Consider the following 26,952-nt stretch of genomic DNA (forward strand, 5'->3'; position numbering starts at 1 on the left):
TGCTGCTGCTCAAGTCTTCAGAACATGTCATGGAAAAGTAACCAATTTAAGAGACAATTCCACCATCTAAACGCATGTAACTCTTTATTATCTGCAACGGCTAAGCAACTGGTCCAACGGCTAAGCAACTGGTATTGTAGCCTGCATCCATAAGAGCCAATTTATGCTTGATCCAAAAATGTGTTCGGATGTGTATGGATGGTGTGATGCAATTGCGGATCAAGCATAAGTTGGCTCTCACCATAAATGCTGCACGGCCTATGCAGACGCTGGAATGACCATGTTGCACAGAAAGTTAAATATTGGGCCACACCTTGTAGACAAATCTTAGATTGTTGGTCTTCTGATCTATAAATCTTTGATCTATAAACCAACAATAACTGAAAGCAGATTCTCAAGATAAAAAAAACTAAACAGTAATAGTTTATTCTAAAATGCAGAACAAGGTGGAATAGCCAAAGTGACCCCCAAAACGTTGCAAAAAGAATCGTAACAATGCGCAGCACAGCGCAGGTCTATTGTTCTTGAACACACCCAAACTGAGTCTGACAGCAAATATGGCGACGTCCATGAGGAGGGCATTAATGCCTCTGTATCGGATGAGATTCAGCAATTTGAAGGTATTATTTGAGAGAATATTGATTACATTAGCTATAAATTACACACAATTAATTGAAATATTGACTGCTCAGCCCCAGAAAATGCCACCGAAAGCTGTAGGTTTATAATCAGCAGTGGCTAGCTAACCTAGCTTAACCAGCAAGCAGATCTTTTTGGAAGGCAACTCAACTGACTGAGTTTTAAACCAGTTTAGCTATCTAGCTAGTCTATACTCATTAATCAATCACCGTAGCCAACCTAAAATACATGTAACTTAATAAATGTCATAATTGCATTTTATAACAGTTTTCTTCAGTCTCTTTGACTAGCATTTTTGTATTTATTTCCAAAACCAAGTTGTTTGTTCAATTAAATGCATAAACAAAAATGTATACGAATGTGCCATCATATTATGATATTAACCATACAGTAATAACCAATTGATAACGATATGCAATTCTCTGATCTCCATGAATTGCAAACCACATGAACAAATTGTGCTATAACCTTTATGCATAGACTGGTACTCCATGATTTCTTATCTAATCCACCTGCTTTTCCCTCATGCAGAATGCAGAGGCTTCGCTGGAGGTACGGTATCCCCTGCCCTTTGTTGTCCCGGTAAGGACCAAGAAGCGCTACTTCGTTCCCCCCGCAGTGGGGATAAAAGGGAAGGCAGCAGCGTCAGCAGATCAGGAGGCCAAAGCCAGAGCGGCAGGTGTTGTCCTGAGGCAGGAGTACATGGAGAGAGCCATCAACATCGCCTGCACTGGTACAGACCTGTTTATGTGCGTATACACTTTTCAAAATGTCAGACAGTCTGACACTACTGCTGATTACTGAATATCAGCAGTAGTGTAAGACTGGCAGCCATTTTGAGAATATATGTTGTAGACTTGTTCTCAAAGCGAGCTAGACTGGTACAGTATCAGCATATACATTATGGTTATCTTAAAGTTCAAACCTTCAGTTTGTTGTACACAGAATCAAAGTTAAGAGGGTTACCACTGTTACAGTGAAGCTTATAATATACGTAGTCACAATAACCAATATCTCTCTCCTTTCCACTACCACAGCGGGAGTGTTTGACCCCTATATCCCCCCAGAAGGTGATGCTCGTCTCTCCAGTCTGTCGAAAGAGGGCCTGAAACAGCGCACAGAGCAGATCAAACAGGGTGCTGCCTCCCAGCTAGCGTAAGACAGTCTTCCCGGGTCACACTCTAACATTTATCTTTTTGTAGGATATTGAGCGATCGTTCCTTATCTTTCGCACGCACTCAAATACTCCCAGCTAGCAAAGACTGTCTGTCATGTACTTGTTAGATATTCTTACTCTCCATTAGACTTAGACTGAGTGCCTATTTGTCTCTTATATTGCATTAACGTCTTTGGCATTGAAACAAACCCGGTCACACTTTAAACAAACTTATAAAGGTTTTATAGTCCATTCATGAAAGCCTTATAAAGGGTTTAGAAGGCTTAAAAGTTGTAGTTAATTGAAAGTGGGAACACCAAACCTTCTCTCCACTGCAGGATACGCAAGATCAAAGAGCATGACGCTGAGTTCACCACAAAGGCGTTCCCAGTGAAAGCTCAGGAGATCTTCGTTGACGCGCACAACGCTCTCACACAGTAAGAGATACATTCACTCTCATATGACCCAAATCAACTGCTCCCTATCCTGCTTACACTCTTGGCTACCAGGCAAAGATGATCTGTGAAAGGGGTGGGTGGTGTCCCAAGTTATTCCAGTGAGGCATTTCTAATGGAAGTGAGATAGTGACTCACTGGTCATGATGGATATATTCCTTTCACTGATATAGCTTGCTGTGAAAGTCTGTTTAGGCTAATCTTGTTTGTCAATCTGAACTACCTGATTTGGCCTAGTTTTTCGGCTTGGTCATTAAGAAAATGCAGCGGGGGGGTTAATGTGGGTGTCTTTTGTGTGTTCGCACATGGTAAGTGTTTGTACATTCACTCTGCCAAAACAGTACACAGTTAGTCACTCAGCCTTCTAGATAACTTGAAACAGTCTAACCAGGTCTTGTCTTGAAGTCACCTAGGCTAGCTAGTGCTAGCCAACTTCTTTTGCCAATTAGCTTCAGCTGACTAGTGTGCGACCGTGGCGAAGTTGGTTTGACATTGAATAGCCTATCTCTGGGGCTAGTTAGGGACCGTCAATAAATTACACAATGTAAAGGGGACAATATTTTCATATTGCGCATCTTTTAGATGTCTCATGCTTTTAATATTTGTATATCAATTTCTACAATTTATAGTTAGTTGTTGAAATAAGGAGCTATTGATATTTAAAATATTGTCCCATGTACATTGCATTCGGAAAGTATTCAGACCCCTTTACTTTTTCCACATTTTGTTACGTTACAGCCTTATTCTAAAATGTATTATATATATATTTTTTGTCATCAAACTACACACAATACCCCATAACGACAAAGCGAAAACATAAAAAACATAAATACCTTATTCAGACCCTTTGCTAGGAGACTTGAAATTGAGCTCAGATGCATCCTGTTTCCATTGATCATCTTTGCGATGTTTCTACAACTTGATTGGAGTTCACCTGTGGTAAATTCAATTGATTGGATATAATTTGGAAAGGCACACACACCTGTCTATATAAGGTCCCACAGTTGACAGTGTATATCAGAGCAAAAACCAAACCATGAGGTCGAAGGAATTGTCCATAGAGCTCCTGAGACCGAATTGTATCGAGGCACAGACCTGGGAAGGGTACCAAAAATGTCTGCAGCATGTCTCCATCATTCTTAAATGGAAGAAGTTTGGAACCACCAAGATTATTCCTAGAGCTAGCCTCCTGGCCAAACTGAGTAATCGGGGGAGAAGGGCCTTGGTCAGGGAGGTGACCAAGAACCTGAAGGTCACACTGACAGAGCTCCAGAGTTCCTCTGTGGAGCTGGGAGAACCTTCCAGAAGGACAACCATCTCTGCAGCACTACACCAATTAGGCCTTTATGGTAGAGTGGCCACTCCTCAGTAAAAGGCACATGACAGCCCGCTTGGAGTTTGCCAAAAGGCACCTAAAGGACTCTCAGACCATGAGAAACAAGACTCTCGCGTCTGATGAAACCAAGATTGAACTCTTTGGCACAAGCGTCACATCTGGAGGAAACCTGGCACCATCCCTACGGTGAAGCATGGTGGTGGCAGCATGCTGTGGGGTTGTTTTTCAGCTGCAGGGACTGGGAGACAAGTCAAGATCGAGGGAAAGATGAACCGAGGAAAGTACAGATATCCTTGATGAAAACCTTCTCCAGAGCGTTCAGGACCTCAGACTGGGGCGAAGGTTCACCTTCCAATAGGACAACGACCCTAAGCACACAGCCAAGACAGCGCAGGAGTGGCTTCGGGACAAGTCTTTGAATGTCCTTGAGTGGCCCAGCCAGAGCACGGACTTGAACCCGATCAAACATCTCTGGAGAGACCTGAAAATAGCTGTGCAGTGATGCTCCCCATCCAGCCTGACAGGGCTTGAGAGGATCTGCAGAGAAGAATGGGAGAAAGTCCCCAAATACAAGATTGCCAAGCTTGTAGCGTCATACCCAAGAAGACTCGAGGCTGTAATCGCTGCCAAAGGTGCTTCAACAAAGTACTGAGTAAAGGGTCTGAATACTTATGTCCAAAGTGAAATCTAGAATTGGCTTCCTATTTCGCAACAAAGCATCCTTCACTCATGCTGCCAAACATACCCTCGTAAAACTGACCATCCTACCAATCCTCGACTTCGGCGATGTCATTTACAAAATAGCCTCCAATACCCTACTCAACTAGCTGGATGCAGTCTATCACAGTGCCATCCGTTTTGTCACCAAAGCCCCATATACAACCCACCACTGCGACCTGTATGCTCTCGTTGGCTGGCCTTCACTTCATAATCGTCGCCAAACACATTGGCTCCAGGTCATCTACAAGACCCTGCTAGGTAAAGTCCCCCCTTATCTCCGCTCACTGGTCACCATAGCAGCACCCACCTGTAGCACGCGCTCCAGCAGGTATATCTCTCGGGTCACCCCTAAAGCCAACTCCTCCTTTGGTCGTCTGTCCTTCCAGTTCTCTGCGGCCAATGACTGGAACGAACTACAAAAATCTCTGAAACTGGAAACACTTATCTCCCTCACTAGCTTTAAGCACCAGCTGTCAGAGCAGCTCACAGATCACTGCACCTGTACATAGCCCATCTATAATTTAGCCCAAACTACTACCTATTCCCCTACTGTATTTATTTATTTTATTTATTTTGCTCCTTTGCACCATATTATTTAGATTTGAACTTTGAACTTTCTTCAAACTACAAATTTACCATTCCAGTGTTTTTCTTGCTATACTTTATTTACTTTGCCACCATGGCATTTTTTTGCCTTTACCTCCCTTATCTCACATCATTTGCTCACATTGTATATAGTCTTATTTTTTTTCTACTGTATTATTGACTGTATGTTGTTTACTCCATGTGTAACTCTGTGTTGTTGTATGTTGTCGAACTGCTTTGCTTTATCTTGGCCAGGTCGCAATTGTAAATGAGAACTTGTTCTCAACTTGCCTACCTGGTTAAATAAAGGTGAAATAAAAAATTTTAAAAAAAAATGTGATATTTCAGGGGGGGGGGGGGGGGTTTATACATTTGCCAAAATTTCTGAACCTGTTTTTGCTTTGTCATTATGAGGTATTGTGTGTAGATTGAGGGGGAAAAACAATTTAATAAATTTTAGAATAAGGCTGTAACGTAGCAAAATGTTGAAAAAGTCAAGGGGTCTGAATACTTTCCGAATGCACTGTACAGTGTGTATTTTACAGATGGTCCCTAACTAGCTCCATAGGTATATCGAATGTCAAACCAAATTGACTATGGGCATTCAAATCTGGTTGTGTGCAGCTGCGCTCGAAATTGATGATTTCTTGGGTGCTGCCAGCTTTGGATATGTGGGCAGGATTGAAATAAACACAATCCAAGGAAAACTGTTACAGTACCCTTTATTCCGTGATATACAATTTTTTTCTATCTTGCAAATCTCAGTTTTGGTCGAGACTTATTTTATAACCAAAATAATCCTATTTACAATTTAGTACATTTTGACACCAGAATAAATGTTTTTGGCTCATCGATGCCACAGGTCGCTATCAAATCAAGATGTTGCTTTTTGGGGGCAGTCGCTCTTTTAAGCGTATCACTCTTCTTCTGTCTGTGTGTTTCAGGTTTAACAAGGAGAAACTTCACTCCCTTGTGACAGAAAGATGTTACCCTGTAAGTTCTCCCTCCTTCAGGCAGTTGTCACCATCACCAGTACACTTTCTTTAACTGTTAGCCTGTGTATTGTATAAACAGTTATTTATTTCACCATGTATATTTATCCTCAGTTCTATTTGCACTGTTACAATCCCAGTGTTATCATGATGTTATGAAAATTGCTGCTGCTGTAAATAGTGTGTTTGTGTGGTTGCACTTTAGTGTTGGACGGTATATAGATTGTCATACCGTTTCGGTATCATACTGTGGTATGCAAGTGCACACATGTGGCTCTGTTTTTAAATGCTCAAAACAATTTAGGCAACCCTCGATCCAGGAGGGAATTGAATGTCTCTGCTGTAAGCAAGATGCTTGATCTTGACGACATCTAGCCAGTTAGCAAACCAAATGCATAGCTGCAGCCCTGAGTTGGATATCATTTATTAGACATTTCTTAGTTATAAGTAGTGGGCTAGCACATACTGACCACACGTGGTCTATTACCCAAGCCTATTGTACTTAATTTTACGGTACAGAAATAACCAGGTATTTTACTAAGAAATAGTATCATAAAATGTTAATTATACTTGTAACCTATGTTATAACCTATAAGTTACTTGTTGTGTTTGTCTTTGGGATGCTCTTTTAGCTTAGATGGCATTAGCTCACTGTCTGTCCATCCTGTGCAGGAGATGGTGAGGGGGAACCGCTATAAGACGCTGCGGTGGCATTTTGTGGAGTCCTTGGAGCCGCCCAAGGTGGTGCATGCCCGCTGCCCAGACATGGTCAGCAAAGGCAACATGTATGGGCAGGTTACGGTGCGCATGCACTCCAGACAGGTGAGACAGACAGTCACAAACACAGTGTCACTCCGAAAAGGGTTGTCATCATTTTGGAATACTGTCACGATGAGCCGTTAAACAAGTATATAACGCACAGGTTGGGTACTATGGAATCCCACATTTTGAAACATTAAAAGGAGACAATGGCGCTATGCTTAGCTTTAGCTATATTTATAGACTGAAACGTTCACATTGCAATAGCATTAGCATAGTAGTAATGAGTGAACAAATTAGTAATGAGTGAACCAATTCTCTCTTAACTCGTTCTCTTTTTTTCCTTTCCCCCCTACCTTCTCCTGCCCCCTGAATCTGTCCCACTCATGGCTACATCATCGTTTCACCGTAATTCTCTAAGGGTGGTGTTACCTTGATGTGTTACCTGAATTAACATCATTCCTAAATTGTTAACTTGTCTGTTCTGGGGGTTAGACCTTGGCTGTCTACGACCGCTTCGGCAGACTAATGATGGGGAGCGAAGAGGAGCCCAGGGATGTGCTGGAGTAGCTGGTTCTGGAGAGGCACCTCGTCAACCATTACGGCATGTGGAGGTTACATGGCAAGATAGTACCAGCCTGGGCCCCAGTGAAGGAACCCATCGTCAAGGTGACCTTTCATAGGAGTCTATAGCAAGTTTTCTGATTAAAGGGGCACTTCACAAATGAATGAGGTTAAAAAGTGGTGATGTGCCCTGTTGACACGGTTTACCAAAGGGTTGATTAGAAAGTTATTAAAAAACTAATGAAATTCCTGAATACATTTTCAGTTCATTACCTGAATGGACTTTAAATGATTTGTAATGTACTGCAACTCTGTTATTTACCATATGTGTTTTGTCTCAGACAGTTTTAGGACAGGCCTTAGATTTCCTCACTCAGTGTTCTTAGTAACTTGTATGGTACACACAAGCTAATATGAGCGTCCATTTGTCTGGTTGTAATTTCTGCTCACTGGCTTTTATTTCCTCTGTTTCAGACTGTTATGATCCCTGGCCCAGAGCTCAAGCCAGGCGAGGAATTTGAGGGGCTCAACTATGAAGTGCCCAAGCCTAAGGCTGTGCAGTGGCACAAATAGACCACAGGTGGGAGCTGTAATTCTGGGCCAACACGTACAGACTCAAAATCAACTGTTAAAATGAACATTACATTTTTTTTTAAGAGAACATCATGAAGCTTCATTTAGTTTTCTGCCTTTTTATATAAAAATACACTGTTGTTCGTTACATCTAAAACTTGTATATCTAAAACAATAATAATCCATATTGTCCAGATCGGTACAGATTGTATGGTTTATTTCAATGGTGAATATATTACATGTTAATTTAAAGAATACAAAAATAAAATGTCCCATCTCTTTTTTCATACCTTTTTGATTTCAGTGAATGTACATTTTATATCAGAATAATCTGTACTTTTCATAGGCAATACATACAAAAATAACTGAAATCTCAACAGAAATCACTTTCAACTTGCATACAAAAAGGATGCATTGTGTAATGATGGTGTTTGATTCTACTTAACAAAAAGACAGCACACCCATTCAAAAAACACATTACATGCATCAGAAAACACTCACAAAACGAATTTAGTCCATTGCGAATAACATGATATCACCACCGCACAAACTTTAATTTTCACTGAATGCGGAGATGTGGCAAATATGGATGGATACATTTGGTAAATAAAGCATGGAAATGGTGAATAAATCAATGACAATCGCCTTATGTACAGTTTTAGCAGGACTATACTAAGGTGCAGTTCTTTTTAGGGCAACTGTTTCCAAATTGAGTTGTATCCTTTAAAAAAAATTATGTGAAAAAAGGTTTGGTCTTGCATTCTCCTCAAAGTGTAGATCTACCTTTTTTTTAAATATGAATTCATGAATTTCTTCTTCGTCTAATAAATTTGGTATTGTACATGATTCAAAAGAACAGATTAGAGCTAGCTCTTCACAAGTCAGTATTGAATTAGTACGATTTAAGTTCTCTGTTAAAGTTCGATGTATTATTAATATTAGCTCCGTGTCTGTGGGGACATGATCATGTTGTTGATCTACATTACTGACATTAAATGTGATATCCTTGTAGCCACGACTGTGTAATTGACACAATTGACTTTGAAAAAGCACACAATATTACAGCTGGAAAGCTGTCCTTAAATTGTTTGGAATGTGTTTATAGCAGGCAACAAAAGGACATGCATCACCACCATTGTAATCAGTGATTTCCAAAATGCTGGATGTGCTTACAGGTTAACCTGAAGGAGCACTGGTCTAGTGTAGATTATTTCCCTGTGTGTCTATAAGGAGTTATCACCAGCTTCGTAAAGCTCAGGCTGTTATTTAAACACATTGTCAACCTTTCACAGCCATGGCGATGGGGTTTTAACTGTGTGATACATTGTCACTTAAATACACAAAGACCGAAAACAAAATACATTTCTAAAAGGGGTCAAAGTGGTAAGAAGAAGAGGGACTGCATCCAGACGCTTTCTCTGATTGAGAACCTGGGAGGGTAAATGTACCTCTGGTGGTCAGAGCATTTGCAGATCCTGGCCCAGGGGCGTATTGCTTGTGGAGCAGTGTCTTTCTGGGGAGCTTTATGGATGGACAGTCAGGGGGCCTTTGCTACATTTAGGTTTGCAAAGGTCATGTCCGAATCATTACCCCCCCCCCCCCCCCCCTCCGCTAGGGGACAGCTTTGCACAGTGACCCAGTGAGACCATTCTTGTTCTAGCCAGTAATTGACAGTCTTGGCGTTTACAAGTCGGATGGGAAGACGAAGGCTTCAGCAGCACTCTCGGCATCGTCTTCCTCCTCTTCCTCTTCAGGAATGTTTTCAGGCTCCCATGTAAAAACGTCAGAGTTATTGTCGTGTTCTGTAATGGATGACGGGGATGATGGTGGTTTGGTCTCTTCCATCTCCCAAGGGCACATAGCATCACGCCGAGCCAGGGGCATGTTAGCTTTGTCTGCCTCTGCCGTCTGCGTGCTGCCGGCTACAGGTTCTGCAGCGTCACCCTCTTCCATAGAGAGTGCACCCTGGGTCTCTGTGACGTCCTGTATGCCACTGGCAATCATAGTTTCCTCTTTCTCTGCAGACTTTTCTGGTACATCAGTTTCCCATGGGCAAACGTCTTCTCGAACACTTTCTTGCTTTTTTATCTTCTCTGGTTCTATAGGATCCCTGGTCTCCCGTGAACAAATGTCTGCCTTGGTGCTGTCCTGGCTTTTAGTAGTTTCTGACTCTTCAGCTAGACCAGTTTCCCATGGACAAATGTCTGCCTTGGTGCTGTCCTGGCTTTTAGTCTTTTCTGACTCTTCAGTTGGACCAGTTTCCCATGGACAAATGTCTGCCTTGGTGCTGTCCTGGCTTTTAGTCTTTTCTGACTCTTCAGCTAGACCAGTTTCCCATGGACAAATGTCTGCCTTGGTGCTGTCCTGGCTTTTAGTCTTTTCTGACTCTTCAGCTGGACCTGTTTCCCATGGACAAATGTCTGCCTTGGTGCTGTCCTGGCTTTTAGTCTTTTCTGACTCTTCAGCTGGACCTGTTTCCCATGGACAAATGTCTGCCTTGGTGCTGTCCTGGCTTTTAGTCTTTTCTGACTCTTCAGCTGGACCAGTTTCCCATGGACAAATGTCTGCCTTGGTGCTGTACTGGCTTTTAGTCTTCTCTGACTCTTCAGCTGGGCCAGTTTCCAATGGACAAATGTCTGCCTTGGTGCTGTCCTGGCTTTTAGTCTTTTCTGACTCTTCAGCTAGACCAGTTTCCCATGGACAAATGTCTGCCTTGGTGCTGTCCTGGCTTTTAGTCTTTTCTGACTCTTCAGCTGGACCAGTTTCCCATGGACAAATGTCTGCCTTGGTGCTGTCCTGGCTTTTAGTCTTTTCTGACTCTTCAGCTGGACCTGTTTCCCATGGACAAATGTCTGCCTTGGTGCTGTCCTGGCTTTTAGTCTTTTCTGACTCTTCAGCTGGACCTGTTTCCCATGGACAAATGTCTGCCTTGGTGCTGTCCTGGATTTGAGTCTTTTCTGACTCTTCAGCTGGACCAGTTTCCCATGGACAAATGTCTGCCTTGGGGCTGTCCTGGATTTTAGTCTTTTCTGACTCTTCAGCAGGACCAGTTTCCCATGGACAAATGTCTGCCTTGGTGCTGTCCTGGATTTTAGTCTTTTCTGACTCTTCAGCAGGACCAGTTTCCCATGGACAAATGTCTGCCTTGGTGCTGTCCTGGCTTTTAGTCTTTTCTGACTCTTCAGCTGGACCAGTTTCCCATGGACAAATGTCTGCCTTGGTGCTGTCCTGGCTTTTAGTCTTTTCTGACTCTTCAGCTGGACCCGTTTCCCATGGACAAATGTCTGCCTTGGTGCTGTCCTGGCTTTTAGTCTTTTCTGACTCTTCAGCTGGACCAGTTTCCCATGGACAAATGTCTGCCTTGGTGCTGTCCTGGATTTTAGTCTTTTCTGACTCCTCAGCTGGACCAGTTTCCCATGGACAAATGTTTGCCTTGGTGCTGTCCTGGATTTTAGTCTTTTCTGACTCTTCAGCTGGACCAGTTTCCCATGGACAAATGTTTGCCTTGGTGCTGTCCTGGATTTTAGTCTTTTCTGACTCTTCAGCTGGACCAGTTTCCCATGGACAAATGTCTGCCTTGGTGCTGTCCTGGCTTTTAGTATTTTCTGACTCTTCAGCAGGACCAGTTTCCCATACACAAACATCTGCCTGAACACCGTCTTGCTTTTTCATCTTTTCTGGTTCTTTGGGGACATCAGTTTCCCAAGGACAAATATTAACTCGAACACTGTCTCGTCTTTTCTCTTTTTGTGTTTCCTTGGAGATATCTGCTTTAGTACTGTCTTGTCCATTTGTCTTGTCAGTCTCTCCAGTTTCCCAAGGACAAACATCAACTTTGACACCATCTTTCTCCTCTGTCTTTTTTGGCCTCTCAGTTTCCCATGGACCAACGTCCGTTTGAGTGCCATCTCGTCTTTTTGTCTTGTCTGGCTCATCAGTTGCCCCTGTTTCCCAAGGACAAACATCTGCCACAGTGCTGTCTTGTCTTTTAGTCTTTCCTGTTTCTATGGAGACAATAGCCAGAGTGCTTTCTTGCTGCTCTGGTTTTTCAGTCTCCCAAGGACAAATATTTACTTGAACGCTGTCAGTCTTTTTTGGATCAGCTTGAGTTCTGCCTTGGGTTTCCCAAGGACAAACATTTGTACAGGGGCTGTCTTTTCCTTCTGTCTTTTCTTGGTATCCAATGTCCCATGGACAAATGTCTGTTTTTGCAACAGTGGTCTCCTGGGAAAATGATCCTTTGGTGATCTTTATGGCTATGGGTGGCATTGGACTCTCCTCCTTTTCCCAAGGACAAAGTACTGTCAAGTCTTTTGGTGGGTCAGGGAATTCCCATGGACATGCTTTCGCTAAGGGGACACTTCGTTTTTCAGGGGCAGATTTAGCTTGCTCTGTGCTTTTTGTTTGTACATCTTGCTTCCCAATGCTTGGCATGTCCGTTGATTCCCAAGGACAGACATTCTCCCGTACACAATCTTGGGATTTTGGGGTCTCTTCAGATTCCCATGGACAGACATTTGCATGTATTGTCTCCTGACATTTTGGTGGTGCCTTATGCAATCCCTTGTTCTCATGTGGATGAACATTTTCATAAATAATCGCCACCTTTACTTTTTCAGGGAAGGAATCTCCCACATCCCAAGGGCAGACATCAACCCGTACACTCTCTTGGGGTTTTAGGCCTTGAGAAATCTGTGGGCTTTCATCGGTTTCCCAAGGACATACATCCGTTGGTTTCTTGTTCAGACCCTCTGGTTTCCTCTCAGACTGGTTGGACGCTGAGGTAATTGGGATGGCGGAAACACTAGCTTCCGAAGGGCATACATCTCCCCGGATACTCTCCTGTCTTTTCAATACTTCTTCTGATTCCCAAGGACATACACTGACACGTGCAGGCGCCATTGGATCCTCCTCTGGTTCCTCCACCTCCCACGGGCAGATGTCTGCTGTGGTGCTTTGTTGTGTCTGTGGGGCTTGCTGGGAAGAAGCAGGAACATCCCATGGGCAAATATCTGATTGGGCAACACTCAGAGCAGGCCTAATTTGGCTACCCCTTCTGTGAGTGGAAGGAGTCTTAGCTGTGCTATGTGCAGTGTTTTTGCTTGAGATGAACACGTTTTCATATATACTGTCCTTTTCCATGTCCTCTGAGTCCCAAGGATAGACAGTGGACTGTACAACCACTATTCTCCTAGGACTTATTTCAGAGGAATCACATGAGGACTGTCTGATTGCAGCCTGTTTCACGAGGGCAGGTTTCACATCTACTGTTGTCATACTTCTTTTTTGCTGTGTCCTTTTGTCTATGCTTGAAACACAAGATTTCTTCAAGTTTGAAACACTTTGTGATTTCGTTTCTGCACTTGAAATGCTTGGAGTTTTTAATTTTAATGCTGCGATGACGGCGATGGCGGCTACACTCCCCTGGCTTTTTTGTGATATTGAGTCCTGTTTCTTTACCGTATCTCCTGCTGTCTCCTTTTTGTTTTTTTCCTTGATGCTTGCATCCACAGATCCTACGAAAGATTTCACAGAGAGCCATTTCTGGGTGGAAGTGCGGAAGGAGAAGACCCGCATGTCCTTTGGGGACCCAGGTACACTAGCAGAGATTGGAGCCTGGGGGCTTGGGGACTCACATTCTGCCTCTCCGCCTTGTGAATCCCCAGCAGGACTTTCTGCTGGGGTATGAACTGGTAAATGGTCCCAGGGGCAAATATGTTTCAGTATTGGTGACGATAAACTCTCTGGGTCTTCTTCCTCAGAGGGAGCAAAGGTAACGTGTGGCTGGTTCTTGTTGGCAGGGCGTTCCTCCGCAAGCTCCCAGGGACACACTTCGGCCTTGTCATAGGACTGGGATTGCACAAGGGCACTTGAGGTCTGGTCCTTGATAGCGACATCCTGTTGGGACTGCCCTTGCTCGCCTTGGGTATCTCTGCCTACCCGAGAGGTGTCTTCCAGACTGTGGGCTTTACTGGACGCTAAACTCAGTGACTTGTGTAGCTTGGTAGGTCCAGGAAGCAGGAGATTGTTATCGACTGTAAGGTTTTGGGCACTGGCCGACTTACAGACCAATGGTGCCATATACAGCGAGTCTGTCTCAGAGCGCTGTGAGCATCTCTTAGCTAGATTCGCCCTTAACATGGAGTCGTGCAAGGAGGGGTCTTTATCGGTTACATAGTCATAGTCACTTTGAGATTTACGCAGCACTGGTGAAGGCTGCTTTACTGGTTGATCTTTGTAATTTACGCTAAAAGTATCTGGCGCTCTCTTACAAGACTCGGAGTGCGTAACATCCCTGCTGCCCAAGTTGACCTCTTTGCCATCACGGCTGCACTGTCGGCTCATGGACTCTGGGATCTCAGTGATGCGCTTTATGATGGACCGGCCCAGCCCGCGCCGAGAGCTGCGCTTCTTCTGCAGGTGGGGGTTGTTTGCTGTCATCTTCTTTGTCTTGTGGACCTCCAATTGACCATATAGTTTCTTCAGCTCATCCTGGTGCAGGTGAAAAGGAAGAGAGAAGAAAGGATAAAGGGATTTAAGGAGGGTATTGGTATGAGTGAGCAGAGGGAAAAAACATAGGGAACAGTTAGTTGGGGAAGAGTTATTGTTAAGGATAAGGAGAGCAAGTTTAGGTTGAAGAGAAGGAGCAGGCGGAGGAGAAAACACAGGTCAGGTCTATGCCAGGCCACTAATTGTGAAATACACACAGGGCTTTCTATGTCTAAGTTTATAATGAAAATTAGAATTGGTTTTAAATTAGTATAAAGTGATCCTACAAATGGTTATAGCAGTAATACAATGTTTATAATTATTTTATTTTAGTAAGGTTTAAATTTGATTTAATAATTTCTCCCCCTCTTGGCCTAGACAGTGCCTGAATAGAAATGGTCACTTAGTAAGTGTCCAGGGCAGAAAAGGAGTTTACCCGAATGTCATCGGGGTCCAAGCTGTGGTCACTCCAAACTGCTGAGGTAAAACTGCTGTTGAGGTACGAGCCGGATCGCCGCAAGTCCACCTCATCCTCATAAACCTCCTCTGCAATCTCCTCTCTCCCCGCCCTCGAAACATGGAGGAACTACAGAACACACACACAGTAGTTATTATGTGTCAGATTCAGATTTATACTTATATTGCTTGTGGAAGAAAATTGCCATGTACACTACCGTTCAAAAGTTTGCGGTCACTTAGAAATGTCCTTGTTTTTGAAAGATAACGCAAACTGGCGCAAACTGGCTCTAAGCAGAATAGAAAGAGGAGTGGGAGGCCCTGGTGCACAACTGAGAAAGAGGACAAGTACATTAGAGTGTGTAGTTTGAGAAACAGACGCCTCACAAGTCCTCAAATGGCAGCTTCATTAAATAGTACCCGCAAAACACCAGTTTCAACGTCAACAGTGAAGAGGCGACTCCGGGATGTTGGCCATCTAGGCAGAGTTGCAAAGAAAAATCCATATCTCAGACTGGCCAATAAAAATAAAAGATTAAGATGGGAAAAATAACACAGACACTGGACAGAGGAACTCTGCCTAGAAGGCCAGCATCCTGGAGTCGCCTCTTCACTGTTGACGTTGAGACTGATGTTTTGCGGGTACTATTTAATGAAGCTGCCAGTTGAGGACTTGTGATGCATCTGTTTCTCAAACTAGACACTCTAATGTACTTGTCCTCTTGCTCAGTTGTGCACCGGGGCCTCCCACTCCTCTTTCTATTCTGGTTAGAGCTAGTTTACGCTGTTCTGTGAAGGGAGTAGTACACAGCGTTGTACGAGATCTTCAGTTTCTTGGCAATTTCTCGCAATGAATAGCCTTCCTTTCTCAGAACAAGAATAGACTAATGAGTTTCTGGCCATTTTGAGCCTGTAATTGAACCCACAAATGCTGATGCTCCAGATACTCAACTAGTTGAAAGAAGGCCAGTTTTATTGCTTCTTTAATCAGAGCAACAGTTTTCAGCTGTGCTAACATAATTGCAAAAGGGTTTCCTAATGATCAATTAGCCTTTTAAAATTACAAACTTGGAATAGCTAACACAATGTGCCACTGGAACACAGGAGTGATGGTTGATGATAATGGGCCTATGTAGATATTCCATAAAAAATCTGCCGTTTCCAGCTACAATAGTCATTTACAACATTAATGTCTACAGTGTATTTCTGATCAATTTTATGTTATTTTAATGGGAAAAAGAATGTGCTTTTCTTTCAAAAACAAGGACATTTTGAAGAGTTCCCCAAACTTTTGAACGGTAGTGTACCTTGGGTATGAAGAGCAGGGCGAGTGTCACAGTGATAGTGACGTGCGTATGGGTGAAGAACAGCAACAGCATCCAGTCAGGATGCAGAGAGGGCATGACAAACCTAAGGAAAATATAGAACAGAAAGACATGTTATATGTCCCTATACAATATGCATTTCTCCTGGTGAATAAACATGTTTTATTCAATGATGTATATAAACCCTGGATTGCTGATGCTATGTATTGGCCAGTAAGAGGCTTTGAAGCCACCGGTCGGCCATATTGGCACTCCCCAGAAGAAGCAGTCCTCCATAGGAATTAAATGTTTCAAGGACAAAATTACATGAATTTAGGTATTTTTTGTTGTAGTGGGCACAGTAACTTTAAGGAACATGTTTTTTTAGTTTGTTTTTTTACGTTTCGCTCACATAATATAATTTAAAGTATGCATTGTGTCTGTAATAAAATAAACGTATTGTATAAAAAGCATGTAGACATGAATAATAATATTTTTCACAATGGTTGGGGAGTGCCTAGATGGAGGTGCGGTGGCTTCAAAACAGTGCCCCCTGTCAGTCATCTAGTGCAGGCTTATATACTATAAATAATATTATTTATCCCGGTTTACTGCCTCTGTTTAGAGCCGAGTATCATGTACGCTGGTTACCGTAGCAGGTGGAACATGGAGGATAGCAGCAGCTCGTTGTGTATGGCGATACCTATGTAGCGAGGCTCGTGGAAGGCTGAGGGCACTGGCTTCACAGCACTGCACAGTATACTGCCCCAGCACAGAAACATCAGCTCGGCTGAGACAGACAAAGAGACAGACATAACGTTTATTTTCTTCTCATACACAAATAGAGTCAGGCAGTAATGTTGTTTTTGTCTGGGTTTTTGAGCTCAAAATCATGTTTGTAAATTGATTTTACCCCTGACCTCAATCAGCAATGTGATTTGTAGCTCTGTGTTCTTTTATTTGAAACCAGACAGAAAAAGCCAAATCGATAACGGTAGCATTCACTGGATTTTTGGTTTTGGCCAATAAGTCTACACAAGAATGCTCGTGTGCTGCTGGAGTTTCTCTTTTCAATACAGATTTTTTTTCTCTGTATCACCTGGAAAACACAAACAACCCTCTTTTTCAATTAGTGTTATCCACTCACCCACGGCCATCATGTAGTCCCAGCGGTCCAGGTCACAGAGGCTGAAGCCCTGGCCATCCGACGTGGTCGATATGATCAGTAACGGAATGTTACGGTCACGGTTCTGTAGAACGCCCGCGGTCCACGCACACAGGAACCAGCTGACAGTCACAACCATGACTCCCAGCAACCTCAGCAGGTGTATGCTGGACATGTAGGGCACTCTCTGGGCTGTGCGCGACAGGAACACCTTGAGAACCCTGTATGTGTGGGAAGTTGACTTGATGTTACTCATTCCTCAGAGAGAAACATATACAGACACTTTTTGAATTACATTACAGCATACAAACTGATCTGAGTTCAGAGAAAGATTTCACAACATATTGTTCGACCTGACTATAACGAGGGGATACACATGCGGTGATACGGACGATACGTGAAATGTAGTAGTGAGAGAGTGCAGTAGTACAGACCTATATATCTTCAGTGTTACCGTTCCATAGACTATGGCAAAACCCAGAAGTCGCACCCAGCGAAGCAGGATGCATCGGAAGGTGCTGGGCTTGAAGTACAGGATGAAAACCTGAGGGGGAGAGATCGAGAGAGGCATTAGCAGATGATCTATCACGCAAAATCACTCCCTATGAGCTTAGTTTACCTTGTCTTTGTAGTTACAATAGGTAACAGGCTTTGTGGATAAAAATAATACAGAAGCATTATTGATTATGTGTTCAAATTGAACATTTCTACCTACCTCAAGAGGGGAGACAGATGATGCACTTAGTAATCACAACTGTATACAACAGTACAGAACGTATACAGAAATGAGCAGTGTACAGGACTGTGTGTGTACATGAGTGGAATTGTATGTGTGCTCTAGGTCGGTGACCGCGGCAACAGTAGATCAAATGGCTGGAGGGCTAAAGGGGGCGGTGTGTGACCACCCCAGGTGATGCCCTACAGAGATGAGAGAGTCTGTCCCTCGGTTGCCCTTTTGTCTGGGCCAATGCGCCACGGCTACAGCAGACTGAAAGGAATTTCACCTTTGTATCGGCCTTTTAGCGTCTGAATCCCCCATAGGTGTTTCTTCAGTGCATCTGTGATACCGTAGTGAAGTGGGAATACAGCAAAGCTCCTCCGTTTTGAACGGAGGAAGGGAACACATTAATTATGTGTATATCGCACATATGTAACTCAACCTTGTGTTCTAGCGAGCGAAGTAATATGATCAATGACTTACAAGGGCACCGCATGCCCCCATCACTTACCATTGGCTTGACCGGGATACTTTGATCAGTGATTCAGGGTAGATACATGTATGAGTGAGTCGTGCAATGACTACTTCATTGAGATAATGAATCACACAAGTGATCGATAATCTATCGCCGGCCATTGATTAATGCAACAAATACGTCGTCTGCGTCCCAGATGGCACCCTATTCCCTATATAGTGCACTACTTTTGACTAGGGTCTATACGGGTGCCATTTGGGACACAACCTTCCCCCTCCCTCCCCTCACTCGCTCATATACTCTCTCACTCACCGGGAAGTATAGGAGCAGAGAGCCAAACAGGATGGTCTCTAACAGCAGGAGTCCTGATGCCCGGATCCTCTATAGGTGAGATAGACAGAGAGAAGGGGGAGAGGTGAGATGGAGGGAGGGTAGAGAGGGAAGGTGAGGGAAGGGGTGAGGGAGGGCAGAGAAGATGGAAGGTAGAGGTCGATGCAGAGAAGGATGCGGGTGATAAGGCGGAGAGTGGGAAGGGGTGGATGAGGGAGAGAGAGGTGGAAGTGGAGATGGAAAGTGAGGGGAGGGGGAGAGAGAGGAATTGAGGAAACATGATTGGTTCAGTATGATGTGCTTGTCTTACAGTGCTTTGATTTCTGATGTCTCTGTGGACCATCGCTGCTCCGTGTTTAACCATTTAACTCTAGATGTGTTGATGTATGCAGAGACTAGGTCCGTGGAGCACTATCTTGGAGAGGAAGAATGGCCAGGGGGAGGTACAATTATACTAATGCCCCTGCTGTAATGCGATGATGCATGAAGATATACAGGTAACTGCCAAAATAAAGGAAACACTTGAGCAAATGAGAGGTACAAAGTATTTGAAAGCAGGTGCTTCCACACAGGTGTGGTTTCTGAGTTAATTAAGCAATTAAAACGGCCCATTCCATCATGCTTGTATAAACATGCCCAGTTGGCCATTAATTTGGCTACCATGGCTAGAAGAGATCTCAGTGACTTTGAAAGAGGGGTCTCAAAGGAGTATAGGGGGTTTAAAGCGTGTGTGTCTCAGTCACCAGATCTCCACCCAATTGAACACTTATGGGAGATTATGGAGTGGCGCCTGAGACAGCGTTTTCCATCAACAAAACACCAAATTATGGAATTTCTCATGGAAGATTGGTGTCGCATCCCTCCAATAGAGTTCCAGACACTTGTAGAATCTATACCAAGGTGGATGGAAGCTGTTCTGGCGGCTCGTGGTGGCCCAACGCCCTATTAAGACACTTTATGTTGGTGTTTTCTTTATTTTGTCAGTTACCTGTATGTTGGCCATACTGTATGCATACACCTGATATCGGATAAATGTATTAATTCATAAACTGTCCCATAGAACATGGCTTAAGATATTAAATTCATGTTAACACTCAGGGCTCATATTCAGGAGTCTTAGAGTAGTGCTGATATAGGATCAGTTTGGTCTTATAGGTCATAGTGAATAATATTATATGGACAGGGAGGACCTGATCCTAGATCAGCACTCCTACTTTGAGACGCTTTTTTAAATTCAAGCACAGAGCCCAGAGTTAGATATTTCCATATTTCTTATCTAGAGTGACAACGACTATGATGAGTAATGACAGAAGACGTCAAGATGACTAGATTACCTATGATAGAGCCACAGAGCAGAGTTTCAGCATATGCTATATACAAGGAAGCAATAGAATGAGGGATGAGGGAACAACTTAATTGTTACTTTTAACAGAGCTTGATATCAATTTCCTTCTAAGTATAGACTAAAGTAGCATTGCGAATAAACTTTGAAACTTGAAGATTAGTGAGAACTTCATAATGAAACCGCACAATTAACCATCAATGATGGCTTGTTGTAGAAGTTGCCCCTAACCACAGATCTAGAATCATATTGCTCTACCATTAACCTTAACTGTTAGAGGAGCTACTCCAGAGGTGTATTCATAAGGCACCACATGGAACAAAACATGCTGCAACAGGGAGGGACTACCTTAACCTGTCCAACAAGAAGCACTCATTTTCATTTTCCATTGCAATACATTTTGCTACAGTGTACCCTAATGAATATGACTCTCTCACCCACTAGAACTCACTCACCCTGCTGCGTCTGAACTGGTAGGCCACCAGCATGCTGATGAACACCAGCAGCATGAAGAAGCCCTGGACGGCCAGCACCCCGGCTCTGAGGAACCAGTCCTCCTCTACCCAACAGGGGGCGCCGTCCTCGCAACGCCTGCAGCCCGGCCAACAGGGGAGACAGATGGGCAGGGCCGGGTAACACACGCCACTTCCCTCCCCACCGCTGCCGTTCAGAGCACCACCTTCTGTATTAGACAAGCATGGGAATAGAAACAAAGACAGCTGAACAGTGACGAAAATAAATCTTTAAGTATTGTCTTAGAGCTGTTTTTGGCATACAAGTCAAAAGATTCCATCACCTTGACCAGGGTCTTATATGAAGTAAAGTTCTTAGACAAATATTGAATAGAAATGTTCTTGTGTGCATGCATCCCAAATGGCACCCTATTCCCTACATGGTGCACTAGCCTGTGGGCCCTGGTCAAAAGTAGTGCAATTTAAAGGGAATAGGGTGCCATTTGGGATGAAGCCTGTGTGTCTTCTTTACCGTCCATTGGGGGGCTGTAGTATCCCTCTTTGCAGCGACAGCAGTACTGGCCCAATCTGAATCCCTGGCCTGTGATTGGCTCACACTGGACGGTAGTAAAAGCAGTGGGGATTAGAGTTCATGTCACAGTACAAGGACAGGGGTGTAAATATCCCCTGAGGCTAGTAGTTTGAGTTTTGATCAATCAATGTCTCTAATTGGTTGAAACCTGATTGGCTAGACGGAGTCTACGCACATGATTACCAAGGATGAATAGGGTCTAGGGATATAAAAACGATTTAATTAAATGCAAGCAATACTTTTTCATTGGCATATCTGCATCCATTGCAAAGTTTCCAGCTGTAAACAGCTGTGGATGTCAGAAAAACCAATGCAACCAAGGCATCATCTCAGCTGCTGCTGTAATACCAGCATTTCTGGGTAAAAATGGCCAAAAACAATGTTCTCTTGTTATGGTAAAAAGGGCTTTGTTGGTAGGAATTATTACAGTTAGGTGACTGTATTGTCTATGCCTGATTGGACTGACACGCTTGGCCGTTCTTGGGTTAATGGAGATGGAGTGTGTTCCACATGTTCTCTCAGCCAGCCTGGTGTTAGTTTGTCCACCATGATGGTTCCCAGCACAGCAGCATTCAGTCAAGGAAACACCCATTTGGACGCTCACCTCTCACATCCGTGTTAATCTAAGTTAAAACCTAAATGGATATGTAATGCTTCGCTACCAAGAGCATTATCCCTTTTATACCAGTGAAATCCCATATGCACACACACACACAAACACACATGCATGCATGCACGTAACACACACACGCCCACACTCAAGTACACGTGCACCCCCACAACGGGTAGTGACGGACCTAATGGCATGACTAAAATAGCAACGGTCATCGAAATTGTTAAAAGGTTTTAAAAACTATTCTAATAAATGCAACAGTTGGACAAAGGATGAAGACACTTTTTGAATTTTTATAATCCGTGTGATATTGACTATAGCACATAAAACATTTTACTGGCACGGACAAATAATGAATGGAGTTCAGGGATTTTGGTGGGAATTCAGGTATGCAATTTGTCAAATTTCACTTTTTTTTCTTAGAATGCCCTCATATACATTTACTTATTGTATCAGGTATTTTTTAAATATGTACCTAAATTTGCATAAATACACCAGATGTATTTGCATATATGCGTAAATTAACACAAAGAGGAGGAACAGGGCCGCAACCACCAGACACTTGCTCGGTCAACCCTACCTGCACTGACTAGACCGCCTCATTTATTACTGTTGTTGTCACGTTCTCTTGCATAATTCAACAAGTGTGTCAATAGCAGGTTACCCTCAGATTAAAATCAACACGCTTGGCTCTAGATTACACCTACAGTATCTAAACATACTTTACATTGTTTGCGTGATCAGACATATCACTATAATTCGAGTCTTCATTTTCTGAAGTTGGTTTCACTTCAGTGCATCTAATTTGTAAACATTTCAACAGTATTAAAATATATTTACAAAATAGTTTTGTGTATGTATTTAAACAAAATGTTGTTAATTAAAAAAAATATGTTTTATTGAATATCCGAAACATACAATATACTTGCAGTGAAGCCGCTCAACAACTATACCATACCAGTCATCCAACAGACTCCCATTCTCCCATTCAGAGTGACACACAGTAACATCTAGGGTCAATGCCCTGCTCAAGGGCACGTTGACAGATCTCCCACCAGGCCAAAAAACGTGAACCCGAACCCTCCAAGATCCCCCCCACAGTTCCCCAATAGCTGTCCCTCAACCATTCGAGACCCCTCCAAGAAGAAAAATAAAAACACAATTAATTCCATTTCACACCACCAAGAACCCCCCAATGCACCAACAACCAAGAGAATGAACTAAAGAGAGAAAAGAAAAAGACAGAAGAAAACAGCAAACAACAATGCAAAAAAAATTATAAAAATGTATTTTTTAAAAAATTACAAATTTCAACAAAGGACATCAAAGACAACTAAAATCATATCAGCAATGCCAACTGTATATGTTTGTGTGCATGTCTGGCACTATTACATGTATGTGTGTGTTCTTGTATGTGTTTATTTGAATGAGAGTCTGTGTATATGTATGTGTACAAACACCTGCACGGCATCAGCCTCAGGCAAACCGGCATTAGCTTTAAAAACACTGTCCCTCAGTGTCATTCAAACATACTTTTTATTATGTTTATTTTGACTTTATTTTTTACTTTTATCTTTGACCATAATTCCATCTCCTGCACAGCAACTCCACTCCCACTTCTCTCCAATTCCACATCCCAACCCTCAGCCCATCCCACCTATCAACCCTCAGCCCATCCCACCTATCTCTGCTGGCCACCCTCTTCGGATTTCTACGCAACATATATCTTTCAACTATGCTGTGATGTTTAACGTACAATTTCAATCTATAGAATCGAATAGAATCCACAAATTGTGAGTTGAAGATAAATACTTTTACTAAGAGTATTAGTATATTAGTAATTGACTGACCCGGTCTCTCCAGATCTAACAGTACTATTTCTAGGGTCAATTTTAGATCAATGCTCTGCATTTTCAGCCATTCCTGAACCTGAGACCAGAAACAGGCTACCTGAGGGCAATACCAAAATAAATAGTCTATTGATTCTGTATCCTCACAACAAAATCTGCAGAGCTTCGATGATTTTATGCCCAAAATATTCAACGTTTTGTTGGTGGCAAGAATTCTAAATAATAATTTTAGCTGAAAAGCATGAAGTCTTGAATCTTGCGTTGTTTTATATATCAACTCATACACCCTGTACCATGGAAACAGTACATCAAAAATCTCTTCCCAACTATTTTGCAATCTGTATGGCACAGTTGTCAACATCCTGGTCCTCAAATGAAACTGGTATACTTTCCTATTTATGCTATTTGTATTCCTCCGCCAGTTTTGAGCCTCTATATTGGGCAGACAGACCAGTAACCCTACCTCTATTAAATTATTACTTTTTAAAATTCCACAAAAATTAACACCATCAAAATAAGGTCATCTTTCTTCTCTTTCTTGTGATGTAAGCGTCGAGACGGTGTGTTAAATCCCTGACGAAGCTTTAGCTTTCGTATAGATTCAACAGAAAGACAATGTAGCCCATTGCAGCCATTACCGCTTTGTGTTTGACAGGTCATAACAAACATTTCCTCGTTCGTAACGTTAACGGAAAAAACGACAGGCACAAGCAAGTGTATGAACGCTATCAATCTAGCGAAATTTAAGTGACGTGGATTTTGCATCCCTCAAACACAGGAAATAGATGTCTGAAAAAGACAGATCCTCAGGTGGGCGGGGTGTTCTCGTTCCTACTTAAAGGGTTAAATATTTGTATGTGCAGTGGATTAAACTGAACGCAGGCATGAAGGCAATTTAATTCTCTCAGATGGAGATGGCATACATGGTAAATCATTAAGAAGTCAGCCGGTTGGTAAACATAGCATGGACCTGTGCTTTAAAGCCTCATGATGTACATATCATGCTCACTCCAGAGGCGTATTTACTCCATGGCTAGACTCATTTACTGAGTGTCTATCTAATGTGGTTCATTGTGTGATTTTTTTTTTATTGCATTATGTCATTTTGATTGAGAGAGGTGTTTTTTTATTTTGTTGACTGTTACATGGATTTAAAATTGAGTTGGTGAGTCATTTGTATGTAACACACATACACACACACACAAGTGAAAGTGAAAGACACATTTGTTGCCTTTTGAAAAAAATCTGATAAAGGTATCAAATCACTTGATTTAAGTGTAGATAGATCATATAGTTTAAATACATTAATACATATTTTTTTAATTGGTTTCAGCATGCAAGTCATCTCTTCCCCTTTTTAAAGAGGCCTTAGCCCGCAATTAGACATTAATCAATTAACTCCTTTTGTAGGAAATTAAATGATCTCTAATAAAACATCCCATTCTACCTGGAAATCAATCTCTCTCTTGTTCCACCTCTGACCTGTCTCTGGATGTTCCATGAGGGGACAGGATGAGACTAGAGAGGGATGATGCTGATGAGATTGGGATATGGGTGTGCTCCTGTGTTGTTTCTGTCTGTCAGATGAGTGATGGGTGCATGGGGATTGGGGGAAGGATGTCGTTCATGGCTGGATTATCATCTTAATCCTGCAGCTCATCCCTCCGCCACCCAGCACAGCTATCTTTTTACAGAAGGGCGGGATGAGAGGGAGAGGATTGTGTCAGAAAGGACAGATGGTGATCAAACAAGAGAAGGGGAATAAATTGGGGGTGAAGGTAAAGGAGGAGATGGAGAGAGAGTAAAGCTATTTAAAGCGGTTAGGGTTGATGAGTGTATTTATATGAATCATATCATGTAACAATACCCACTACTACTACTTAAATAGTGCCTATATGGTGACTTACAAAAGTGTATAGGTTAGGGCTTGGAGTATTGTAGTCGATTACACTCAACTCCACTAGTGTGGACGGGTAGTGTCAACAACTACAGATTTTAGCACCCAAAGAATAGCCCGCAATTACACAGAACAATGTTGTGTGTAATTGCGGGCTATTCTTTGGGTGATTTAATCAGTAGTTTTGAATAAAATAAACATTTTATGTGGCGTCGGAGCTCCAGTACCCTCAACTCCAATGTAAATCGTGGAGTTGAGTTTAGCCAGTTAGAGATTTTGCAGTCTCTTGTGACAGCGTAGCCCACTCAAGGTTCTAGGAGATTTAGGGCTCTATTCAATCAGATCCGCTTTAGCAGATATCCGCATAGCTGTTGTTTTGGCATTGGCGGAAGTGGAAGTGCATTAGAGCGGTCAAATCCACAATTGGCCCCTGGCATTATATCTAAAGCAGACATTGCCATTGGGTGCATGGAGTTGCATTAAAATAATTCCAATGCAGCCTTGTTTACAAGTTCCAACACTGGAATGTGAGATCTACACCTCGATTAGGGTGATAGAAATCCTCATTATTTCGTTGAATGATTTTCAATTTGAGCGTCATTATGTATATGTAGCCTACACTTTCTCGTTCTGAACTTCTAACGTGGGGGTTTCACCAACAACGAATTCAGCAGGAGAAGTTGTGTCCCCATTCATTTTCAACGAGGGCATGCAGCGAAATGTGCGGGGGATTGTGAGGTGAGCCGCGAGAACCCTGCTAGCAGACCAGTAGAAAAATGCTCTACTTTATACAAATTTCAAGCAAAGTGAAGCGTTGGAGCAAAGGATTGTCAAGAGGAGGCATTGCCTCTGGTCAACACCCAGTGTAATGCGAGTGGGATTGGTGTGGCTTCGTGACAATGATCAAGAGCAGCTGCTCACCGATTTGACAGCTCCAACACTATCACCGGTTAATGCTTGATCTGATTGAATCCAGACCTTGGTCAGAGATAAGGGGTTCTGTAACTCTTCAACAACAATTTGGGGTTCAATTACTATTTTTCCAGGTCTTAAATGTTTTGAGAAGATCTTTACCTCCATGGTGGTGCGGTTGCACTGGTGTGTGTTGGCAAACCAAGCGTCCCCCGTGTCACACTGGTTCACATCAAAGCCCTGTACGTTTACATCCACACGGATTACACCCCTGGCACAAGAGCACGCACACACACAAAGAGAAACATCCATTTCAGTAAAAGAGAATATCCTGGAAACTAACTGGACACAAACAAATAGCAAATAGCAACATAAACAACAGGACATTTTATGGGAACAAATATATTATTATTGTAATTGAATCATCAATATTCAACTCTATCCCCTGAAGCTTGACATTTTCTCTCTGTAAACTTCTTTGGCCTTTAAAAGTTCCTTACTTTGAAATGTCAGATGGTATCCAGCAATGGGTAATTCAATCATATCTGCTATTTCAAATGCTTATCAAAGTATCTCCA

General features: G+C 42.7%; 1 protein-coding gene and 1 pseudogene across 1 annotated transcript in view; one reads left to right on the top strand and one right to left on the bottom strand.

Moving 5' to 3' along the window:
• The first annotated feature begins 492 nt into the window (after positions 1 to 492).
• LOC115208698 (39S ribosomal protein L45, mitochondrial-like) lies at positions 493 to 8,068 on the top strand (annotated as a pseudogene).
• A 1,321-nt stretch (positions 8,069 to 9,389) lies between these two features.
• The window catches only part of LOC115208699 (probable G-protein coupled receptor 179), a 21,142-nt gene continuing 3,579 nt past the window's right edge, over positions 9,390 to 26,952 (bottom strand). The window contains exons 3-12 of the mRNA XM_029776989.1: positions 26,537 to 26,645; positions 21,043 to 21,127; positions 20,514 to 20,740; positions 18,699 to 18,767; positions 17,628 to 17,737; positions 17,176 to 17,414; positions 16,680 to 16,818; positions 16,032 to 16,134; positions 14,705 to 14,854; positions 9,390 to 14,271 (exon numbers count right to left, since the gene is read on the bottom strand). Coding sequence (XP_029632849.1) covers positions 9,463 to 14,271; positions 14,705 to 14,854; positions 16,032 to 16,134; positions 16,680 to 16,818; positions 17,176 to 17,414; positions 17,628 to 17,737; positions 18,699 to 18,767; positions 20,514 to 20,740; positions 21,043 to 21,127; positions 26,537 to 26,645 — 6,040 coding nt within the window. The 3' untranslated portion in view covers positions 9,390 to 9,462. The remainder of the gene's footprint in view (positions 14,272 to 14,704; positions 14,855 to 16,031; positions 16,135 to 16,679; positions 16,819 to 17,175; positions 17,415 to 17,627; positions 17,738 to 18,698; positions 18,768 to 20,513; positions 20,741 to 21,042; positions 21,128 to 26,536; positions 26,646 to 26,952) is intronic.

The sequence above is a fragment of the Salmo trutta genome, chromosome 14 (assembly GCF_901001165.1).
Source record: "Salmo trutta chromosome 14, fSalTru1.1, whole genome shotgun sequence".
NCBI lineage: Eukaryota > Metazoa > Chordata > Actinopteri > Salmoniformes > Salmonidae > Salmo > Salmo trutta.